General features: G+C 27.3%; 1 protein-coding gene across 1 annotated transcript in view; it reads left to right on the plus strand.

Moving 5' to 3' along the window:
- Nucleotides 1-19,681, plus strand: part of LOC111628011 (titin-like) — a 235,651-nt gene that overhangs the window by 157,066 nt on the left and 58,904 nt on the right. Inside the window, 2 exon segments of the mRNA XM_023371728.1 lie at nt 4,336-5,578; nt 6,145-6,189. Of these exon segments, the coding sequence (XP_023227496.1) occupies nt 4,336-5,578; nt 6,145-6,189 (1,288 nt within the window).

Raw genomic sequence — 19,681 nt, forward strand, 5'->3', positions numbered from 1 at the left:
ACAAGAAATGTATAAAATTACAGTACTGTATTAGACTTACGGTACCTAATTTACATACTGACAGACGATAGTTAGCGTAAAAATCTCCGTAGCGTGGCGCCACGCTAGACGGCGGAAATTATATATTTAATTATAACAAAGTTACAATAAGTTAATATATAATTATATATACAGTACCTAATTTATATATAATTAATATATAATTATATGTACAGTACCTAATTTATATATAATTTATATAATACTGTCCAGACGATAGAAATCTCTCCGTAGCGTGGCGCTACGGACGGCGGGAAAGTAGTTCGGCTTCCCGATGACGTTTGAGGTGTTTATAGGGAACTTTTACTATTTTTTACGGATACCGGTAGCAATTTTTTCGTAGTTTTATAGGAATCGTAACTATAGGGACCGTAATTATAGGGGGGTCGACTGTACATGCTAATTTTAATATTAAATATTATAAATGTAGAGTCAAACATTCAATAATAGCCACATCTAAAAAGCAGGCATCTTTTTCAGGAACATTTCTTTTTGAAATGCATACAACTTTCAAACAATGGCTATTTTTTTAAATGCTCCTATTAGTGCTGTTCAAGTATTTGACTGTACATAAAATAAATCAAATAATATCTTATAGAAATATTATGAACAGAATTTCATTTTCCAAATATTATTACATATCTTTTTTATACAGAAATATAAACTTCTTCCATATAACTACTTTTTATTGTAGGAAAATTCTGCTTCTTAATTACTAATGTCTTAGATTTACTTTCAAATTTGAATAAAATTTGTTAATTCTGATTTATTCATAGTGCACATTTGTCACTGAAGCATGTATGCAAAAGGCAAACCTTCAAATTCTAAATACATAAATAATAAATCAATAACACTAAGTAATTTCACTAGGATGGCAGCTTAACTGCCAACCTTTAGTCGAATTACTTTATATCTAATTATTAAATTGGCCTTATTATAGCCTGATAATTTGTCAGATCATTTGGAAAAACCTAAATATATTTCATTAATATGAATATGATATGATCCATATTGAATATTCAATATACATATTTATCACATTGATCAGCAATATGTTTAATATGCAAACTAATGTTTATGATCACCTTCAGTGATTATCATCAGGTTAGAAATTCTTAAGTTCTAATAATTCAAAATTAAACAAGAAATATTCAATAAATAATATTCATAATGTAACTTGTGAGCCTAATATATAATATTTCTTGTTTAATTTGAATTGTTAACAATTAATAACCTATAATGGTCACTGAAAATTGAAAATGTTTATGTATTAATTGTAGTGCTGATTAATATATGTTTATTAACATACTATATCAGTGGCAAAACTACAATGAACCCTGGTTTGCTTTGGATCCTGTTTTGAACTACAAAATAGCTCAGTCAAACCAGGGCCAGAGCAGCAGGAGTCCAAGCATGTCAAGCAAAAAGCTTATGGCTCATGATTAAAACAGTTATTGTTTTGATCATGGGGCACTTAATTGAAAGAAAATCACCTGACCACCAAAGGTCAGGTGATTCTTTCTTTTAATCAATGCTAAAGGCTTTTTTGGGCATATGTAAGTCCCATACTACAAAGCATGGGGTGGGATTGGGATGGGGACATACCTTAGATTTTTGAACCATAGCCTGAAGTGAAAGTTGTTAAGTCTCTGTACTATATGTAATGAAATAATCAGTTGATAATTCATTAAAATATAATTTTTATAGTTTTATGCATTTTACATTATTAAAATGAGATNTGAATATAACTAAGAATAACACAAAAATTTCTATCACGTGATAAAAACATACATTTTTAATTTATAAATTTTCATCTTCAAGTTTCAACCCAATGTTACATTATAATGTCTCAAATGCTATTATGATTAATACTGTAAATAAAACTGTCCTTTTTATCATAATAGCATTTGAAACGTTGTTATTTTTTTATAATAATTTTCATTTTAGGTGAAATTCATGGAGTAAATACCTTGACTCCATCTTAGAAATCCAAAAGTCAAAAAATTGTAGCCTATATTTATATAACTTGTTAGAAAAAGCTTTTTAATGTGATAAACGTTTTTGAGAAATATCTATTCCAGCTAGTGGCAGATCAAAACCTAAAAGGGAAACTAACTTAAAAATTTAAAGTATTTGAATAATTATAAGTACATGTGCAAGATGATTGTATTGTGGACTGTCTGATAAACCATTGTTTTTAATAGCATTTATCATGAAAACTATGTTTTGAAATTTGAACAAATAAATTTTAACTTTTTTTGTGTCAATGGGGAGGGCTTAAGCCCTGAATTCTCCATGGATCCATCCAATTCTAGAACTTCAAACCACTACAAAATTCCTTTAACAAATCGAATACTTTTCTCAGCATTAAAAAAACATAAAACTAACAACATAGATCAAATACATTAAATTTAAATTCAAATAACAAAAGTAAAATTTTCACATTATTTGAAAAAATATGTTCAATGATAACAATCAGTATCACATTAATTTCTTAAAGCTCAAATTCATCGGTCTAGACTAGTTCACGGGTTTGTACATTTTCAATATTAGATAAGTCATTCTTGAACATCACAAGTATTCTCTCTTCCATTATACAAAGAGTAAGCAACTTACAGTTCAACAAAATTAATGATGCTTCACCCCATCCAATGTTCACCTTGATAATGCAGTATTATCCTCATATTTGTCCAAATCTTTCCTAGGTTCTCTAATTTGAGTATTGAGGAAGTGAAAGATGCTATGCTGAATATGCAGACTAAATCTCAGCTTTCGTTTTTGTATGAATTAAAAATTTCTCATTCCTAAACAAATCATCATATGTTTTTCATTTTTCTCATCATTAGCATCTGGATGACTTGATCTACAACATATCTTAAAAGTCAAGTGGCTCATAAACCTATGACATAACAAAGTTTCTACTCTCGTGCATCTGGTTTTTGTACCTTGCCACTAATTGGTTTTCTTGCTTTCCTAACCAGTGAGCTATTACAGACTTCACAGGACCCTTGCTGTCTCTCTAATTATTGACAATTCAATTTTTGATATTGACAATTCTTTGTCTAAGATTTCTGTACTAGACAAAAACTAGATAACTTTTCTAGCCAAACTACAAAAAGATGAAATTTTATATTTAAGAGGCTATTTCAATGTCACACATGAATAAGTTTGACTTGAAATCAGTTTTCTGTAGATCAATATATGCAAGGCTTGGAAAATCTGAATTTGGATGTCCAGGTGGTGGACAGAAACATTGATGATGTGTTTCAGTCCATAATTTATAATTTGATTCAAACACACAAAAATAATAATAAAAAATCAGTTTTAATAATATGAAATTTTTCTTATTCTCAATCACTTTAAAAATTATATACTACTAAGGGAAGCAGTATAAAAGTAACATATATAACTTATATGATTTCTGCATTTCCATTTTATCTATCAATATAATTCCACCTTTTTAAATTTTTGTATTGTATTTTCTTTCACAATGAATATATGTGTTCATTGAAACTAAGTTAATGGTAAGAAGACATATTATTAATCAGAAAAAAAAATAAACTGAGAGTAAACTAATTTTTCTTATTAACAAAGTAGGTTAATAAAAGTACATTTAAATGATTATGTTAGTTATTGCTTAACTAAAATTTGCACAAAGTCTTAATATACAATCTTCTTTATTTATTTATTTTCTGCAAATTTTAATTATATCTGTAATAAAGATAATAAAATAAGCTTTTTCTTATATCTTTATAATGAAAGCAAAATAATATAGTTTAAAATAGTTTAATTAGAAATTATTCTGTTTAACTATTTTTGCTTAATTAATGTTTAACTTGTAATTATTCTTAGAATAACTTATATTTGATTAAATTTATTCAGCTTAGTTTTTTTAACAATTTATTTTTTTTAAGTAAGCTTTTTAACTAATGAATTTTTCTACTTTTTTTTTTCTTTTGCATTTTTAAAATCAACATATTATTCTGCTTTTTGATATTATCTAACAGCAATAACAATAATTATTACTCACAATTGTTAATGCAGTGGAACAGCCAGTGAGCGAAGTTAAAGGTGTTACCAAAGAAGTAGAAACTACTGAATTGGTGAAAGAAGAAACAACTTTTCATCTCAAAGAAGGTTGGCATGACTTACAGCATGAATGGATTTCTACTTCAAAGCAATATAATCAGATGAGATTCCTTTCATTGCTGCAAATTAAAACTATTAGTTTAACATTATCAAAACTTATAAAAATTTATATATTATATAATTTATATATTAAATGCTAAGTAATATAAAGNGAAGAAGCCTGAAGTTACTGAAGTGACAGAAATAATTAAAAGACCAGAAGAAGAAATTGTGGAAGAAGAAATCACTGAAATTGAAATCACTAGAAAGAAAAGGCCAGAAGAGAAGGTAGAAATAGAATTCATCACAGAGAAACCTGAAAAGATTGAAAAAGAAACAGCTGAAATTGAAATTACCAGAAAGAAGAAACCGAAAAAGAAACCAGAAGAAGTTGTAGAAGAAGAAATCACTGAAATTGAAATCACTAGAAAGAAAAAGCCAGAAGAGAAGGTGGAGATAGAATTCATCCCAGAGAAACCTGAAAAGATTGAAAAAGAAACTGCTGAAATTGAAATTACCAAAAAGAAGAAACCAAAGAAGAAGCCTGAAGTTACTGAAGTGACAGAAATAATTAAGAAACCAGAAGAAGAGATTGTAGAAGAAGAAATTACAGAAATTGAAATCACTAGAAAGAAAAAGCCAGAAGAGAAAGTGGAGATAGAATTCATCACAGAGAAACCTGAAAAGATTGAAAAAGAAACTGCTGAAATTGAAATTACCAGAAAAAAGAAACCAAAGAAGCCTGAAGTTACTGAAGTGACAGAAATAATTAAGAAACCAGAAGAGGAGGTTATTGAAGAAGAAATCACAGAAATTGAAATCACTAAAAAGAAAAAGCCAGAAAAAAAGGTGGAGATAGAATTCATCCCAGAGAAACCTGAAAAGGTTGAAAAAGAAACTGCTGAAATTGAACTTAAGCCTAAAAAGAAAAAACCAAAGAAAAAACCTGAAGTTACTGAAGTGACAGAAATAATTAAAAAACCAGAAGAAGAGATTGTAGAAGAAGAAATTACAGAAATTGAAATCACTAGAAAGAAAAAGCCAGAAGAAAAGTTGGAGATAGAATTCATCCCAGAGAAACCTGAAAAGATTGAGAAAGAAACAGCTGAAATTGAAGTTAAGCCTAAAAAGAAAAAGCCAAAGAAAAAACCTGAAGTTACTGAAGTGACAGAAATAATTAAAAAACCAGAAGAAGAAATTGTGGAAGAAGAAATCACTGAAATTGAAATCACTAGAAAGAAAAGGCCAGAAGAGAAGATAGAAATAGAATTCATCCCAGAGAAACCTGAAAAGATTGAAAAAGAAACAGCTGAAATTGAAATTACCAGAAAGAAGAAACCAAAGAAGAAGCCTGAAGTTACTGAAGTGACAGAAATAATTAAAAGACCNGCTTTTATTACCTTTTTTTTATGCATGTTTAATTAATAATAATTTATTAAATTTATAACAAATAATTCAATGTCATGTCTATGCATGATCAAGACATGTTGTTGAATATGAGAAAGAAATGTTTTGTTTCTTCTGCATTGTTTGCAAACGGTATTTCTGGTAAAGGAAGGATGCTTGAAACAAATTTTATTTATTTATTTATGTGTTAGAAATAGATTATATTTCATATAATGTTTTGTTATTTATTAATAAGAAAGTAAACTGCATGATTTATTTTATGCATGAGTCAATGATAGTAATGGGCTACACACTATAAGGAAAAGGTAAGTGATGATTACAGGCAAGTCAGATATTATGTACTATACCTGTATTTACATTATGTATGTAAATATATGTATATTTACAGATATTATGTACTATACCTGTATTTACATTATGTATGTAAATATATGTATATTTTTTATAATTTTTATATAAATGATTAATTATATTTTCAATTTATTTATTGTTTTTCTTGTGTTCTTTATTAATATTTTTTATTATACAACAAATTTCTTGTTATTCATACAAATATTGATATATCTCTAGACACTAGAATTATAGAAGATGAGTTTGAAGTCACGGAAGAGACAGGTTCGATATCAGTAGAATTTTATTTTATAAATATTTATATTTTTTCTTTTCTCTTTCAGCTTTTAACATGGCTTAATATGCAGCAGCTTCTACATCTGTTTATTGTAGAATTAAATAAAAATCTAACAAATTTTTATTTCAGGAAATTACCATACTGATTGATAATCAACATGCTTCACAAGGAATTGCTTTCTGACATCTAAAATAGCTTTAATTTGTTTAACATTAATTTGTTATCACATATTTATATACACTTTATAAAATCAGTTATATCTACAAAACTTGTAAATATGTATGTTTATTTTATCATCATTGTGGTCTGATATGATATTCAGCTTATTATTAGATGTAGATAATCAGATTCTGAGAAGATCATTTTTTTATCTGATGGCTGAAGGGTTAAGGCATCAGGCTACTGCCTGAAATCAAGTCTGGGCAGAGAACCCTAGGAATTTTTTGTGACTTGACTCATATTTTGGATACCAATCTTCATAATATGGTTGTCACCATTGTGGGCCTGGCCAAACATAAGATGGGCATGGAGAAAAGACAGTCTTAGTTCCCACAGAAAGAAAGAAAGGAAAAATAAAAAGAAAAAATTATTATTTTTATCTACAATTCTTTAACAACTGCTACTATACAACTGGTTAATATTAGACAAAAATAAACACTGTAAAAACCTAACAAACCAGTGAGAAAATTATACACAAAGGCACTTTGCATATAATTTTCAGTGTTTACTTTTACAATTCTTTGTCTTTTCAAAAATAATAATATATTGTTATCCAAATGACAATGTGGAACAAGTCACAATTACACCTGATTCTGTTTGTCTACGCTCTTGATGGACCACTTAAATGCATAATAGAAAAAGAGATGCAGCAAATAAATGCATAAAACATAAATCCCATTTTAATATTTAAATAAATGATATAACTGATTTTATTAATCAAAATAAGTAATATAAAATAATTCTAAATGCAATTTTGCTTTTTTAATTGTATAATCTAGACTATCATATTAAATTTCATGTTATCAAATAATAAAATTTATGAAGAAAAATTTTAAGCATATAATCTTAAATATGTTTTGTCTTTTTCTCATAATATTTTTTATGATTTTAAAATTTGAAATTATTTAAGTTAAAATAAAATAATTTCAAAATTACCAAGTAATGTTTTTGTGAGCTCCCATCAGAGTGCTCTACAACTCAGTAATTTTGCAAGATTTGAATTCTCTGTTCAAATTTTCTTTCCATTGAGATTCAATATACTTAATCTGTTGAAGACCTTTTAAAGAGGTTGAAAATGTTCATTAATTAAATGTTTATTCTTGCTTTAAGGTATACAGAATTTTTGTTACATTTGCTTAAATATTAATACCAAAAAAAATAGTTGTTACTGTTATTTTTTTGTCAATAATAAATTGACGTAAGATTATTATTTTAAAAATTTCAAAATATGAACAAATGTAACTCCTGTAAATGTAAGAAATCGTCTCTGTTGAGGTAAAGGTGCTTTTATGTGGGTTTAGGTGCATTAAAGGTTTTGCTTATCATAAAAGTTGCCACCATCATAAATAAATAAAATCCCATAGTTTCAGGAACTAGCAGAATTTATTTATTTATTCATTCACATATAATTTAAAAGTAAATATTAGTTTGTTTATTTACAACAAACTGATATTCATCAAACTTAAGTGAGGCAATAAACTATTAGCCAATATGATTTTAAATTAAATATTTATTTCACAAGTTAAGAAAATTTTTATTTTAAACATCATTTTAGTGCTTGTTTCAAAACTTAACATATATACAGAGCCAGATTTAGACTAGTTGTGGCCACTCACTAAAACATACAAGAGGTCTTTCTTCTTTCACCAAATAATAATGGGTAATATAGTATATAAACTGTCTTTGAGAACAGAATGTTCCCCTCATTCCTAAGCTGTCACTTGTTTAGATTTTATATAAATCCATCTCTGCTAATACAAATACTACTTTATTACAACCAACTATAAATAATATAAGAAAAACTCCCAAACATTTTAGGAAATTGTAATCAAGGGAGACTATTTCTCTGACAATGAACTATAATATATTGTTATCCAAATGACAGTGTGGAACAAGTCACAATTACACCAGATTCTGTTTGTCTACACTCTTGATGGACCACTTAAATGCATAATAGAAAAAGAGATTCAACTGACTTGCTCAAAAATGTTTGGGATTTTTTTTCTATCAGTTGGTTCTAATAAAATGTTGTTTGTATGTTATCATGCTTAAAATAGAAACAAAAATTTCTTCTAAAAGTTAACAGAAAATAGTTTAAAAATTATGCCTCCACAATGATTTATTCAGTTAGATTGGATTGATAAAATAAGACAATGAAACATGATGGTGATCTGCAAAGGGGACAAACCACCCAGGAAGACTTTCTTTAGGAAACTGGCTCTATTTAGGTGTTAGACAAATAAAGAAAACTTGGAAAACCCCATGCAGCCAGTCTGTTGGTCAGGTACAAACTCACAACCAACTACCATATTCAGTAGTTTCATCCACTCGGCTACTGGTGAGCTATGTTCGTTAGGGAAAGATTCGAGTGGATGAAACTACTAAATAATGTTAGTTGATCCTGAGTTTCCACTTCACTAATGGCTGTTGACGAGTTGCCTTCACGTTTATAACACTAAATTAAATAGTGGACAATTCCCAACTGAAAGTTACCTCTAATAGACATCCCCCTTCGGCATATCTCCCAGACTCTGCCTTATTGTAGACAACTAATCAAATCTACAAATTATAAAATTGAACGACAGATTAATATATTTATCCGTATTTATTAGTAATATTGTACTATACTCATTTCAGGGAGAATTTTTTTTCGATCAATGAGTTGATTGAAATAATGTAATCAATATTCAATATAGAGTAGATATTATAATGGGAAAGGCATTCCGGTAGGACATTTCATGAATGTATAGTTTATATTTACGTGTTACAATCCGAAATCTCAATGTGGTTAACCCATTAGTCAAATGCGAACTGGTGACCATCTTTCTCTTTTCTTTCTCTCTTGTATCGGCGTTAATATGAAGATTACTGCATAATCGCTAATCCTTCGAAAAGCCAACGAAAGCTTTTTGCTTGACTATTCGAGATTACGCGTGAAGAGCCGGAAGAAATGCCTTCCGGGAGGTCTTTTAATTAATAATAATTGTCTCTTACTTAGGCGTTAGAGATATGGAGATAACCTGGAAGACTGTACGTGGCCAAATCGTAATGGCGAGACGCGAACCCACGACCGAACTTCCAGTGTTCAGAGAACGGAATCCTGGCCACTGTGAGACCTGGCGATCATTAATTTTTAGCCAGTCGGTTATTGATGAACACTAATTCGAATAGCTGATTTTTATATTCCTATTAAATATAATTGCATCAAGTCGATTATTTTTTACGAGTGAATTCTGTGAATTACACATGCCAGAATAATAACGATTACATCACAATGTGTAATATTTTCATAACGTATAACTTATGTGTATAAATACATAGTTAATATATCTTCATAACAGAACAAAGAAATTCTGAAGCATCAGTTATACACTTAAAATAATAAAGTTTGGTATTCTCGGTTACAGGGTGGCTCATATGTGTGTCCTGGTGAGAATTAAATTATTCGACAAATACAAAATGCAATTAATTAAGTACAGTCGACCCCCCTATAAGATCATAGATACGTTCCATTTTTTAGGAATCCGATTTCTTACGAGTCGTTCCAATCACAGCCTGACACGTGTAAAGTTTACGTACTACGGCTGATTGAAAGGTTTTCTTCCATAAAATTAATCGATTCTAGACTAATCCGACTCAACATTTCCAAAATACGNTAATAGACAACCGATTCTTGAATCCAATCGCATTTTCTCAAGAACCAACCATTACTAAACTTTAGCTGTTTTCTTTTTTTATTTTCTCTTCGGTATCATTATCTCATCTAGGTTATCGAACTCATTTCCTCGGCAATTCTATTCCACTATTTACTTATTATTCTGCTTTATAACGTTTTTTGCAAATCAATTCAAATGTGAAAAATATCAGAAAACATCATCACAATAAAATTTACAATAAAAAATCGAGTCTAGATTTTAATATACTGATAAAAAGTACACTTGCTTTAGGTTATATATTGGTATTGGTAAACTATATACAACTAATCATTCGATTTTCGTTAAAATGACAATATTTATCGATTCTAAACTTAATTATTTCTGAAAATTATTGTTTAAAATATATTTATTTTCTATATTTTAACATCAATTAATCTATTTATTGATTACAGCAATAGAGCAAAGCGTTTCTTCTTTTCATCTCATCTGCAACTCGTTTATTTATCTTTCTTCATTTTAATATTATTTAATTTAAGGAAAATTATTTATTTGTAATAAAATTTCTAAAATTAAACTTTCACAATCTTTACATTTTTCTATAATAAATAAAGAAATTTCTCAAAATATTAAGTAGAAGAAAATGGACAAGATCTCATATATGTTTCATACATTATAGTCATACTATTTCTATTTAAAATGACCACATTTATCAATTCTGAACTTAATTTTTTTTGAAAATTATTGTTTAAAACATATTTATTTTCTATATTTTAGCATTAGTTAATCTCTTTATTGATCACTGCAACAGAGCAAAGCACTCCTCTTCACCTCATCTGCAACTCTTTCCTTCATCCCTCTTCGTTTTAATCTTATTAAATTTGAGAAAAATTATTTATATTTAATAAAATTTTTAATTAAACTTTCATAAATCTTATATATTTCTTATATTAGAAGTTATCGTGTAATAAATAAGAAAGAAATTCATCAAAAAATTAAGTAGAAGAAAATGGACAGAAATCTCATAAATTTAATAGAAATGGCTTCAATTTACCCAACACAGAGCATCAGAAAGTCGTAATTTAAAGATATTTTTTGGCAAAGATTCAAAAACTTTGAATGAATCTCATTTAGTTCTTGATACAACTTTCTTTATTTTTGATTTTTATACAGAGCTTTCCTTCGAAATTGAATCAAACTTTAATTACTGTCTTCCTATTACTTTTCTATGATTTCAATCACCTTTCTATCACTGAAAAAAATTGATAAGATTTAATTTAAATAATTTCTTCCACGTAAAATCACAAAACTTTACTTGAAAAAAATTCTTTTCTTAGAATCTTTAAGTTGTTCACAAAGTTATAAAATTGGTAGTCGATGATTAACATTTTTAATTTTAATTTTAATTCTTTTTTTTTCCTACTAAAAATAAAGATCAATGGTAATTTTATCGACTTGTACAGGACCATTACTCTGTAAATATTCGTATTTTTATAGCCCAGTAAAGTATATCTTACCTTTAAATACTCTGTACATGGATAGAAAAGTTGTAAACTATAAACATTTTATTGCAAATAAGTAGAAGAGCCATCAGACTATTAACTTTTTTCTGAGTTTTCTGCTGATTTTTATATACAAATTTAAAAAAAAAATTATTGTTTTTTATTTTTTACAGTTTCTTTCGAGCTGTAAAATTCTTTTTATGTATAAAAAAATATTTATTAATGGTTAATTAAATAGCTGAGTACTTAGAAATTAATAAAGGCAATTAAATTTTTCTTTTTTTTCCCCATTATTTTTAGTTGTAAATTTAAGAATTAAAGTTATAAAATCATGTATAAAAATTTTTATAAACAATTAAATTAATTTTATTTAATAAAAATCTTTTACATAATTAATTAAACACAATATTTAAATTTTAAATACTAAGTGTATGTAAGTGAGGGAACACAATCGTGTTTATCCACTTTGAAGCTTAATAACTCCTGTGCATTTTGTCGAAAATTTCCGAAATTTTTCACGAAGATTTATGTATTAAAGCATTTGATTCTATTAAATTTTGGTAGTTAAAGTTCGAAGGAGTGGAGAGATAGAAGGGGTCATGTGTCATATCTCGAGTCGTCCCTGCTCTCAAAATTCTTTTTCTTTTGCCATTTTATAATAATAATAATTATTATTTTAAAATATTTTAATATTATTATCTCGTAACAGATGGTGCTAAGCACAATTTTAACTTTTTTTCCGGGTAAGTAAGTTGCTCAACTCGTTTTTAGATTTTTTTTAATTATATACTTTGAGTTTTTATATTAAAATATGCGATCTTTATGTGTTTTTTCTAAAATTTTTTTAAATAGGAAAAAAGTTTTTATCACTTAATTTTTTAGCTTTATTTTTTTGTATTTTATCTATAAAAATATAAAAAATTAATTTTTATTTTATGTTTTATTATGTTTTTTATACACAAAATAACTTTTCGATTTTACTGTATATTTTGTATGATATTTTAAAGACATTTTTGTATAAAAATCTAAACAAAAACATTTCAAAAGTAGCAGGAAAATTTATATCGTTAGAGTTAAACAGACATAAAAGTTATTGTGATATTATTATTATTATTATATTTTTTATTCATTTTTAGTGAATTCACTTAAAAAATATCTTTATTTTTGTAATCAATTTAAATTTAAACTTAATAATGTTTAGATATTTTTTAAACTAATTACTATAAATTAATAAAATTTATATTCTTAAAACATTTAAAGCATTTTATTACATTAATTTTAATCTTCCTTAAAATAATTTTAATATAAAATATGGTTTGATGACATTATCTGTCAATTGAAAATCATTGAGGGACATTTTCTTTAACAATTTTCAAATGCAACATAACTATAAAATGATTTAAAAAGTCTAAAAAATAAGTTTATTCTGAAATATTTATCTATTTTGTTAAAATATTTACTTTTGAAATTCTGTGAAGTTGATTTAATAGAATATTCAGACAAATCTATTCAGTATCAATCCATATATTATATTTTAATTATCAGTAAATAGCTGAAGCATGAAAGAATATATCAAGTAATTTCAATCATATAAATAAAATATATTTTAATACAGCTTTTAACAATATAAACAATTCTTCAAAATTCAGATAATGCTGTTAGTTATATCAATTACATGTGTGTAAAATTTTGTTCTCAAATCTTACTATGTTTTCAAATACCTTAATACTTTTAAGCTTCCTCAGCTCATCATCAAGGGGTTCATAATTATAAAGTGTCAGCTGTTACACACTATCTAAATGAACTTTCCAAGTGCACTCTCTGCTGATAGATTACATGATGTCATAAACCTTATTAACATTTGTATTACTCCTCTAATTGTACTACCACTTTAACTATGTTTAAGTTTAGATTACAGTAATGAGATGATTAGGTTAGTACTGTTTTATTTAATTATGTTTGATGTTTTCTATTAAATTGGATCATTTGCATATCCACATCATTGCTAACCTAAACCTAACTATGAATTCAATCACTCCCACATTGCAATTGTGTTATGCAGTGATGTACTGTACTACTACCCTTGTGTGTTGTGTAGTGAAGCATTTAGCTGTTGTATTTGACAGCCTGTTCCAGGATTCTGTTGATATTTCAGAATATTCTAAAAGGTAACAGCACATTTTTTTTCATGTGCTAAAATTCTACAATTGACAGTGCTGTCCTATTTTTGTTAGGGACTGAAATTATAACAACCCCTTTCCAATAGAAAGTCTAGGAGAGGATAGAAATTTGCACCCAAATTTTAGTGCTTGCCTGACATAGTATACATATAGAAAAGATTTACAGTGATTTTTCCTATTTGTTTTTGAAATAATTGACTGGGAAGAGTGTGTTGTTACCACCCTGTATTTCAGAAACTACTGATCAAAATAGTGTAAAATTTAACACAAATTCAGAACATTTGTATTCTTTATGTAATAAAACAATTGAAAAGCAGAAATTTAATCCTAATTACATAAAACCAAAAACAAAAAGGAATGTATTGTCATAAATCTTTTTGCATGGAAAATGATTAATATGGCATGTGGTTACCTCCTGCATGCACACATGCTGCACAGAAATTGCTCATGCTGGTTATAACATTGTTTATCAGTTCATCATTGCCTGTTCTATTTTGATATCTATTTCTGAATAAGTTTTTTTAATTTGAAGATGATTGCTAAAGGCAATTGAAAACATTTGTTTTTCTCCATCGTTTTGTGTTTCACGAGCTGGATGTTTGGTTGTGTAAGTATTTTGTTTATCAGTTCTGTCAGGAGCAAAGTCTATTCTTGAACAAGAGAATCTTGAAGCTTCTGGAGTGTTATTGAGGGAGGCTGATGGGATATAACTCATCTCTCTAGAGATTTTCTATGTTCCATGGGATAGAGATCTTGCTGGTCATTTTCTATGAGAAATATCTTTGCTATCTAAAAAGGCATAAGTGAAGCCCTGTGATATTATCATCCATGAAAATGAAATCTGCATTCAGTGCACCTCAGAAAAGTTTTCCATGGGGTTCCAAAACATCATCTCTTTGCCTTCTTGCATGAAGATGATGTTTTGATAGCCATTGCAAAAATGTGAAGCTCAGTGTGGATATTAAGCATAATGCCATTCCAGGCCATGATACCACCAGTGGCTAGGTTATATACTAGGTTATATACTTGGTTCAGTCAACATTATCTGAATTTTGACTAAATTATCTGAGTAAGACAAAATTATTATCTACTTGATACTAAAATATGTTTACATTTGTGATTTAATTATACTGTACTACATCAATAACGAATAAATAAATTATAGTCCATTCACTATAACTTCATGCATGCTTCTGCAAGAAATAGTTTGCTTTTTCTCATTGTTAGGAAGAAGCAAACTATTGTCTCCAGGACTGAATTCACAATAAGTAATGGATGTTCATATTTTTATTAGGACACTGCTGTTGCTTCTACAATGAGACTGGTAACATATTCAGTATTTTGTAGCATACAGTAATGGCCACTTTACATCTTTGTTTCATGCACAAAGTTACAGTGAATGGACTATAATTAATTAACTTGGAGGTTTCATAAAATTTATTCACTAACATTTTTGAATCATTATACATTCTATTGTCTAAGATACATTTCGTAATTAATTCGTAAAATGAGATCAAAGAGGAGAACACATTTACCAAAGAATATAAATTTTAAAAATTTCAATTTACTTGTATTTAAATTATTTGATAATTAAATGTTTTATTGGTGCTTAAAATAATATTAAAGATAAATTCTTTTTATCAAGTAATTCTTAATGAAAGAATGTGTTAATATTTAAAGAATGTTTAAAAGTTTTCATAAGTTTTAAATAAAATAATTTAAAAATATTGTACAAATAATAAAAATTAAGTATTGATAAAGAAAATCAATAAAAGAATTTAACATGTGTTAAGCCCAATTTATATGAAATGTAAGCAGCCAACATCTGTTGTGATTAATCTGTCGTGCTCACAGCATCAGCCCAGATTTTTGGCATCATAACCAGCATCAGTTAAAGGGTGCCATAAATGTCCTTTAACTGATGCTGGCTGTAGAGCCCCTAAATTTTCATGCCAAAGGTGACTTTTTAGTGAGTCTGTATTAAAATTAAAAATTGGCAGTTGTATGATCCATTTGATGTATACTTATTTATCACTATGTTTATGAAAAATATGAAAATCTGGATTTTTAAACATCTAAATTATTATAAATAAAATAATTAAGAGAGGAGTGCTTGAGTCTTTGAGCAATTAATAAAATTATTTTAAAGATGATGAAAAATTGTTAAAAATAGGATATAAACAATTAGTTTTCTTCAAATATATTAAAAACTATTTTAGTTATATTGTAGAGTGAATAAAGTTAAGATTAAATTATTTCAATGATGAATTTTCTTGAGAACTTGTTCATTTTTATCATGCTTCTCATATATAACATTTTTTCTAATGCACATGTTTGCAAGCTTTTATGGTTATTTTTGGACAGTGGACAGAGAAGTTTAATCTGCTTGAGTACACTTAGAGTAAATAATTAAGCTGCCAACAATGTGGATTTGTGTGAAACATGATGTTAGCTGCTTACACTTTGTTTAAACTGGGCTTTAAAGTTAATAAATTTAAATACAAATTTCCACGATAAAGTGACAGCCAGCATGCAACCAACTGTTAATAACATTCATAAACATTTCCAATGCTATCACATAGTTATATTCATTGGCAAAAAAGTTATGCACCATGAAGGAGCATTGAATTGAATGAAACTTTACTAGTGTGAATGTAATGACAATGTAGTAAGTAAGGACCAGATTTATATAATCTATTCAGATTTACATTCATCTATATATGCACATAAAAATGCTTGAATATGATCAAATATGATTTTCAAATCCCTTGTGTCACCTATTATTGCAGGTCCCATTTCCACTTAAAAACAGTGACATAATAGTCTTGAATAATATAAAAATGCTTGAATATGCATTATGCATGTTAAAAGTACTAGTAAAATACACTAAAATTTGTAGGTTGAAATGCATACAAATTTATTGTTTGAACAAATTTCACTAAAGGCTATTATTTCACTGTTTTTAAGTGGAAATGGGACCTGCAATAATAGGTGACAAAAGGGATTTGAAAATTATGACATCACAAAACATGTATTAGAATAACGCATCATGAAGGAAGTTTGGTGAAAAGTGGTTGTTTGTTCTCATGTTGTTCACATGAACAGCAGGAGAACAAAACCATTCAAAAGTGTTGCTGTTCTCTCATGAAAAGAAACACAAGAGCTTAGGATTTCTGAACATATTTTTATGCTGTCAATGTCCCTCATATCACTACTAGGAGTAAATGATTGTCATATGAAATGACTCCTTCAGACCAGCACACCAGAAGTAGGGTAGTCCACCACTCTAACAAGCATTCACTAGTGATCCTCCACACTCTAACACTAAGGGTATCAGTTCTCAAACAGAACCAATAGTCATTGCTTTTTACATACAATGTTTTTAGATAATAAATTGTGATCAATCCTCCTGTCAGATATAAGGTTATTTCCATTTTTCAGTTACAATAACCAGAAATAAACAGAATCTAGTCATAAGTCAGGGAACAAAGAAATACTCCACCAAAAAGTTTAAATGAAAGATGTCATGGCATTTAAAGTAGGATCTTTGTTGATGTGGATACATTTTGTCCAGATCAACAAAAATTCTGCAGATCAGCTTCCTTGTCATCTTCTGGGACCATTCATTAACTATATTTACAGTTCAAGGGAGGGAGAGGATTGAAAAAATATACATCACTGTACATGATAGAAGAGGTGAAGATCAAGGAATCATCTATGTGGACTTTTCTTATTAGTGCCGCACGAATTTGTTCTTAAAGCCTGCTTACTACTTATGTGAATAAACTATCAATTAGGAAATATTTTTTGAAACATTTCTTCAATATCAAGGTATATGAAATATTGTATGTGTAATTAAACAGGAAAGAGTTTACCAAAAGTACATAATTGTACACATGGAGGGTCAAAAATTGTACATGTAATTAATGGATGGTTCCAGTAGTTTGTCAAGAAACATTTATATTTCTGAAGATGAAAATGTATAATGGTGCAAAAATCAATCAAAGGAATAAATTTTATGAAAAATTTAGATTTAAGAAAATCCAATTAATGCGTCCGTTAGAAACAAAGAAAAAATTCAGTTGCAAACAATCAGTTATCACTTTCAATTTGTCCAATATATAGGCCTATATAAATTCTATAAATAAGAAATGTTAATCTGTATGCATATATTATTTTAAAAATTTAGATTTAAGAAATCCCAATTAATGCGTCCGTTAGAAACAAAGAAAAAATTCAGTTGCAAACAATCAGTTATCACTTTCAATTTGTCCAATAAACGCCATAATTACAAACTATTCGCTATCGTCTACTACACGTGTATGTGTACGTCACGACCACGTGATATTACACGATGCTCAGTCAACCGCAAACTTAGTAGAAAAGAGTTTGTAAAACGCGTACCGTAAAACTTAATTGGGTTTGTTGATATATTAAGATTTAAAAGAAAGAAAAAAGAAGCAGATTAAATTTATAGAGAGAAAAGAATATATTTAAACGTAAGTAAAACTAATTTTATATTACTTTTTTTATTATTTTTACCACTCTGTGTGTTGGCCTACTTTCAAGGACGAACTGACNCAAATAAAATCAAAATAATATTATAAAGAAAGAAAGACAAAACATTTATTTTATATTCCATTATGTTACAGTATTTTAAAATAATGGAATATAAATGCTAAGCTATAACATTACTATTAGCATTATAGTATATTCTTTATAATTCTAATTTTTTTCAGCTAATAACTTCAAGAAAATAAATATTTCACAACTCATTGAACTTTCTTTACAGCTTTTTAATATATCATTAATGCATTTACTACTTTTTCTTCTAGGAAAAGTAACAAAAATTTATATATTTAACTGATTAAAAGTACTACATAAAGGACTAAAGGTGATCTAAAGCATTTTAATAATTTCTCTATACTTTGCTTACGTGATAAAATGATAACAAAAATTAAGTATAATTTAATGTATTCTGAAAAAATATTAGGTAATTAATCATATTTTATTAAAATGAAACATGATTAAAAATGTGATAAGTAATATTAGCAAAGCTGCATATAATACAATAAACACTCAAGCTACCTAATTCAAGCATAATATATAATTATTACATGACAATCAATTACACACTGGCTATATAATTTATTCTTCTTATACTATAAATAGCTGATGCTGCTCACATATATTTAATATAATAATTATTTACAAAACTATTACTATAGATCTACATGCTGCTCACCATAATCATTTATTATAATATAACAAATAGGTAAAATTTATTGCTGTATAAGATCTACTTGATACTATTTATCAGCTATATAACAAAAATAAAATTATAATAATCTATTGGCATCAATATAATCATGCTGTAATCCTCCTCTTGACAACTTACTTCATTTTAAAAGTTGTATCTTACTTATATACTGTATATATCTATATAAAACAATCAAAATATAATGGAGCAAATTTATACAATATAATTTTATAAATTTTATTTTAAAATTATTATAGAAACATCAGTTTTAATATACTGTAATACATATATATATATACATACAGTATATATTGAAAACTAAATAATTGATCGATATTTAGTACGCTTATAAAAAAGTTTTTTAAAAAGTTATAATTATGCTTTAAAGAACTGCGCTTTCAATAACTTTTATACTTTCTCTTTATAAATAAAACTGATTTATTACATATTATGCAAAAAATATGCTTTCTATATTTTTTGGAAGATTAAATGTGATTTATCTTAAATTTATTAAGAGATTATATTATTATTTTACATTCTAAATTTTAAGTAAAAGAAATACCTTCCAAAAAATATAATTTAAAAAATTTCTTCTAAATAAAACAATTCTAAAAGCTTATTAAATTTAACAAAACACAAGCTCAACTAATGATTTAAAATATATG

Source organism: Centruroides sculpturatus, unplaced genomic scaffold (genome assembly GCF_000671375.1).
Source record: "Centruroides sculpturatus isolate CEXI.00-Female unplaced genomic scaffold, Cexi_2.0 scaffold545, whole genome shotgun sequence".
Taxonomy (NCBI): domain Eukaryota; kingdom Metazoa; phylum Arthropoda; class Arachnida; order Scorpiones; family Buthidae; genus Centruroides; species Centruroides sculpturatus.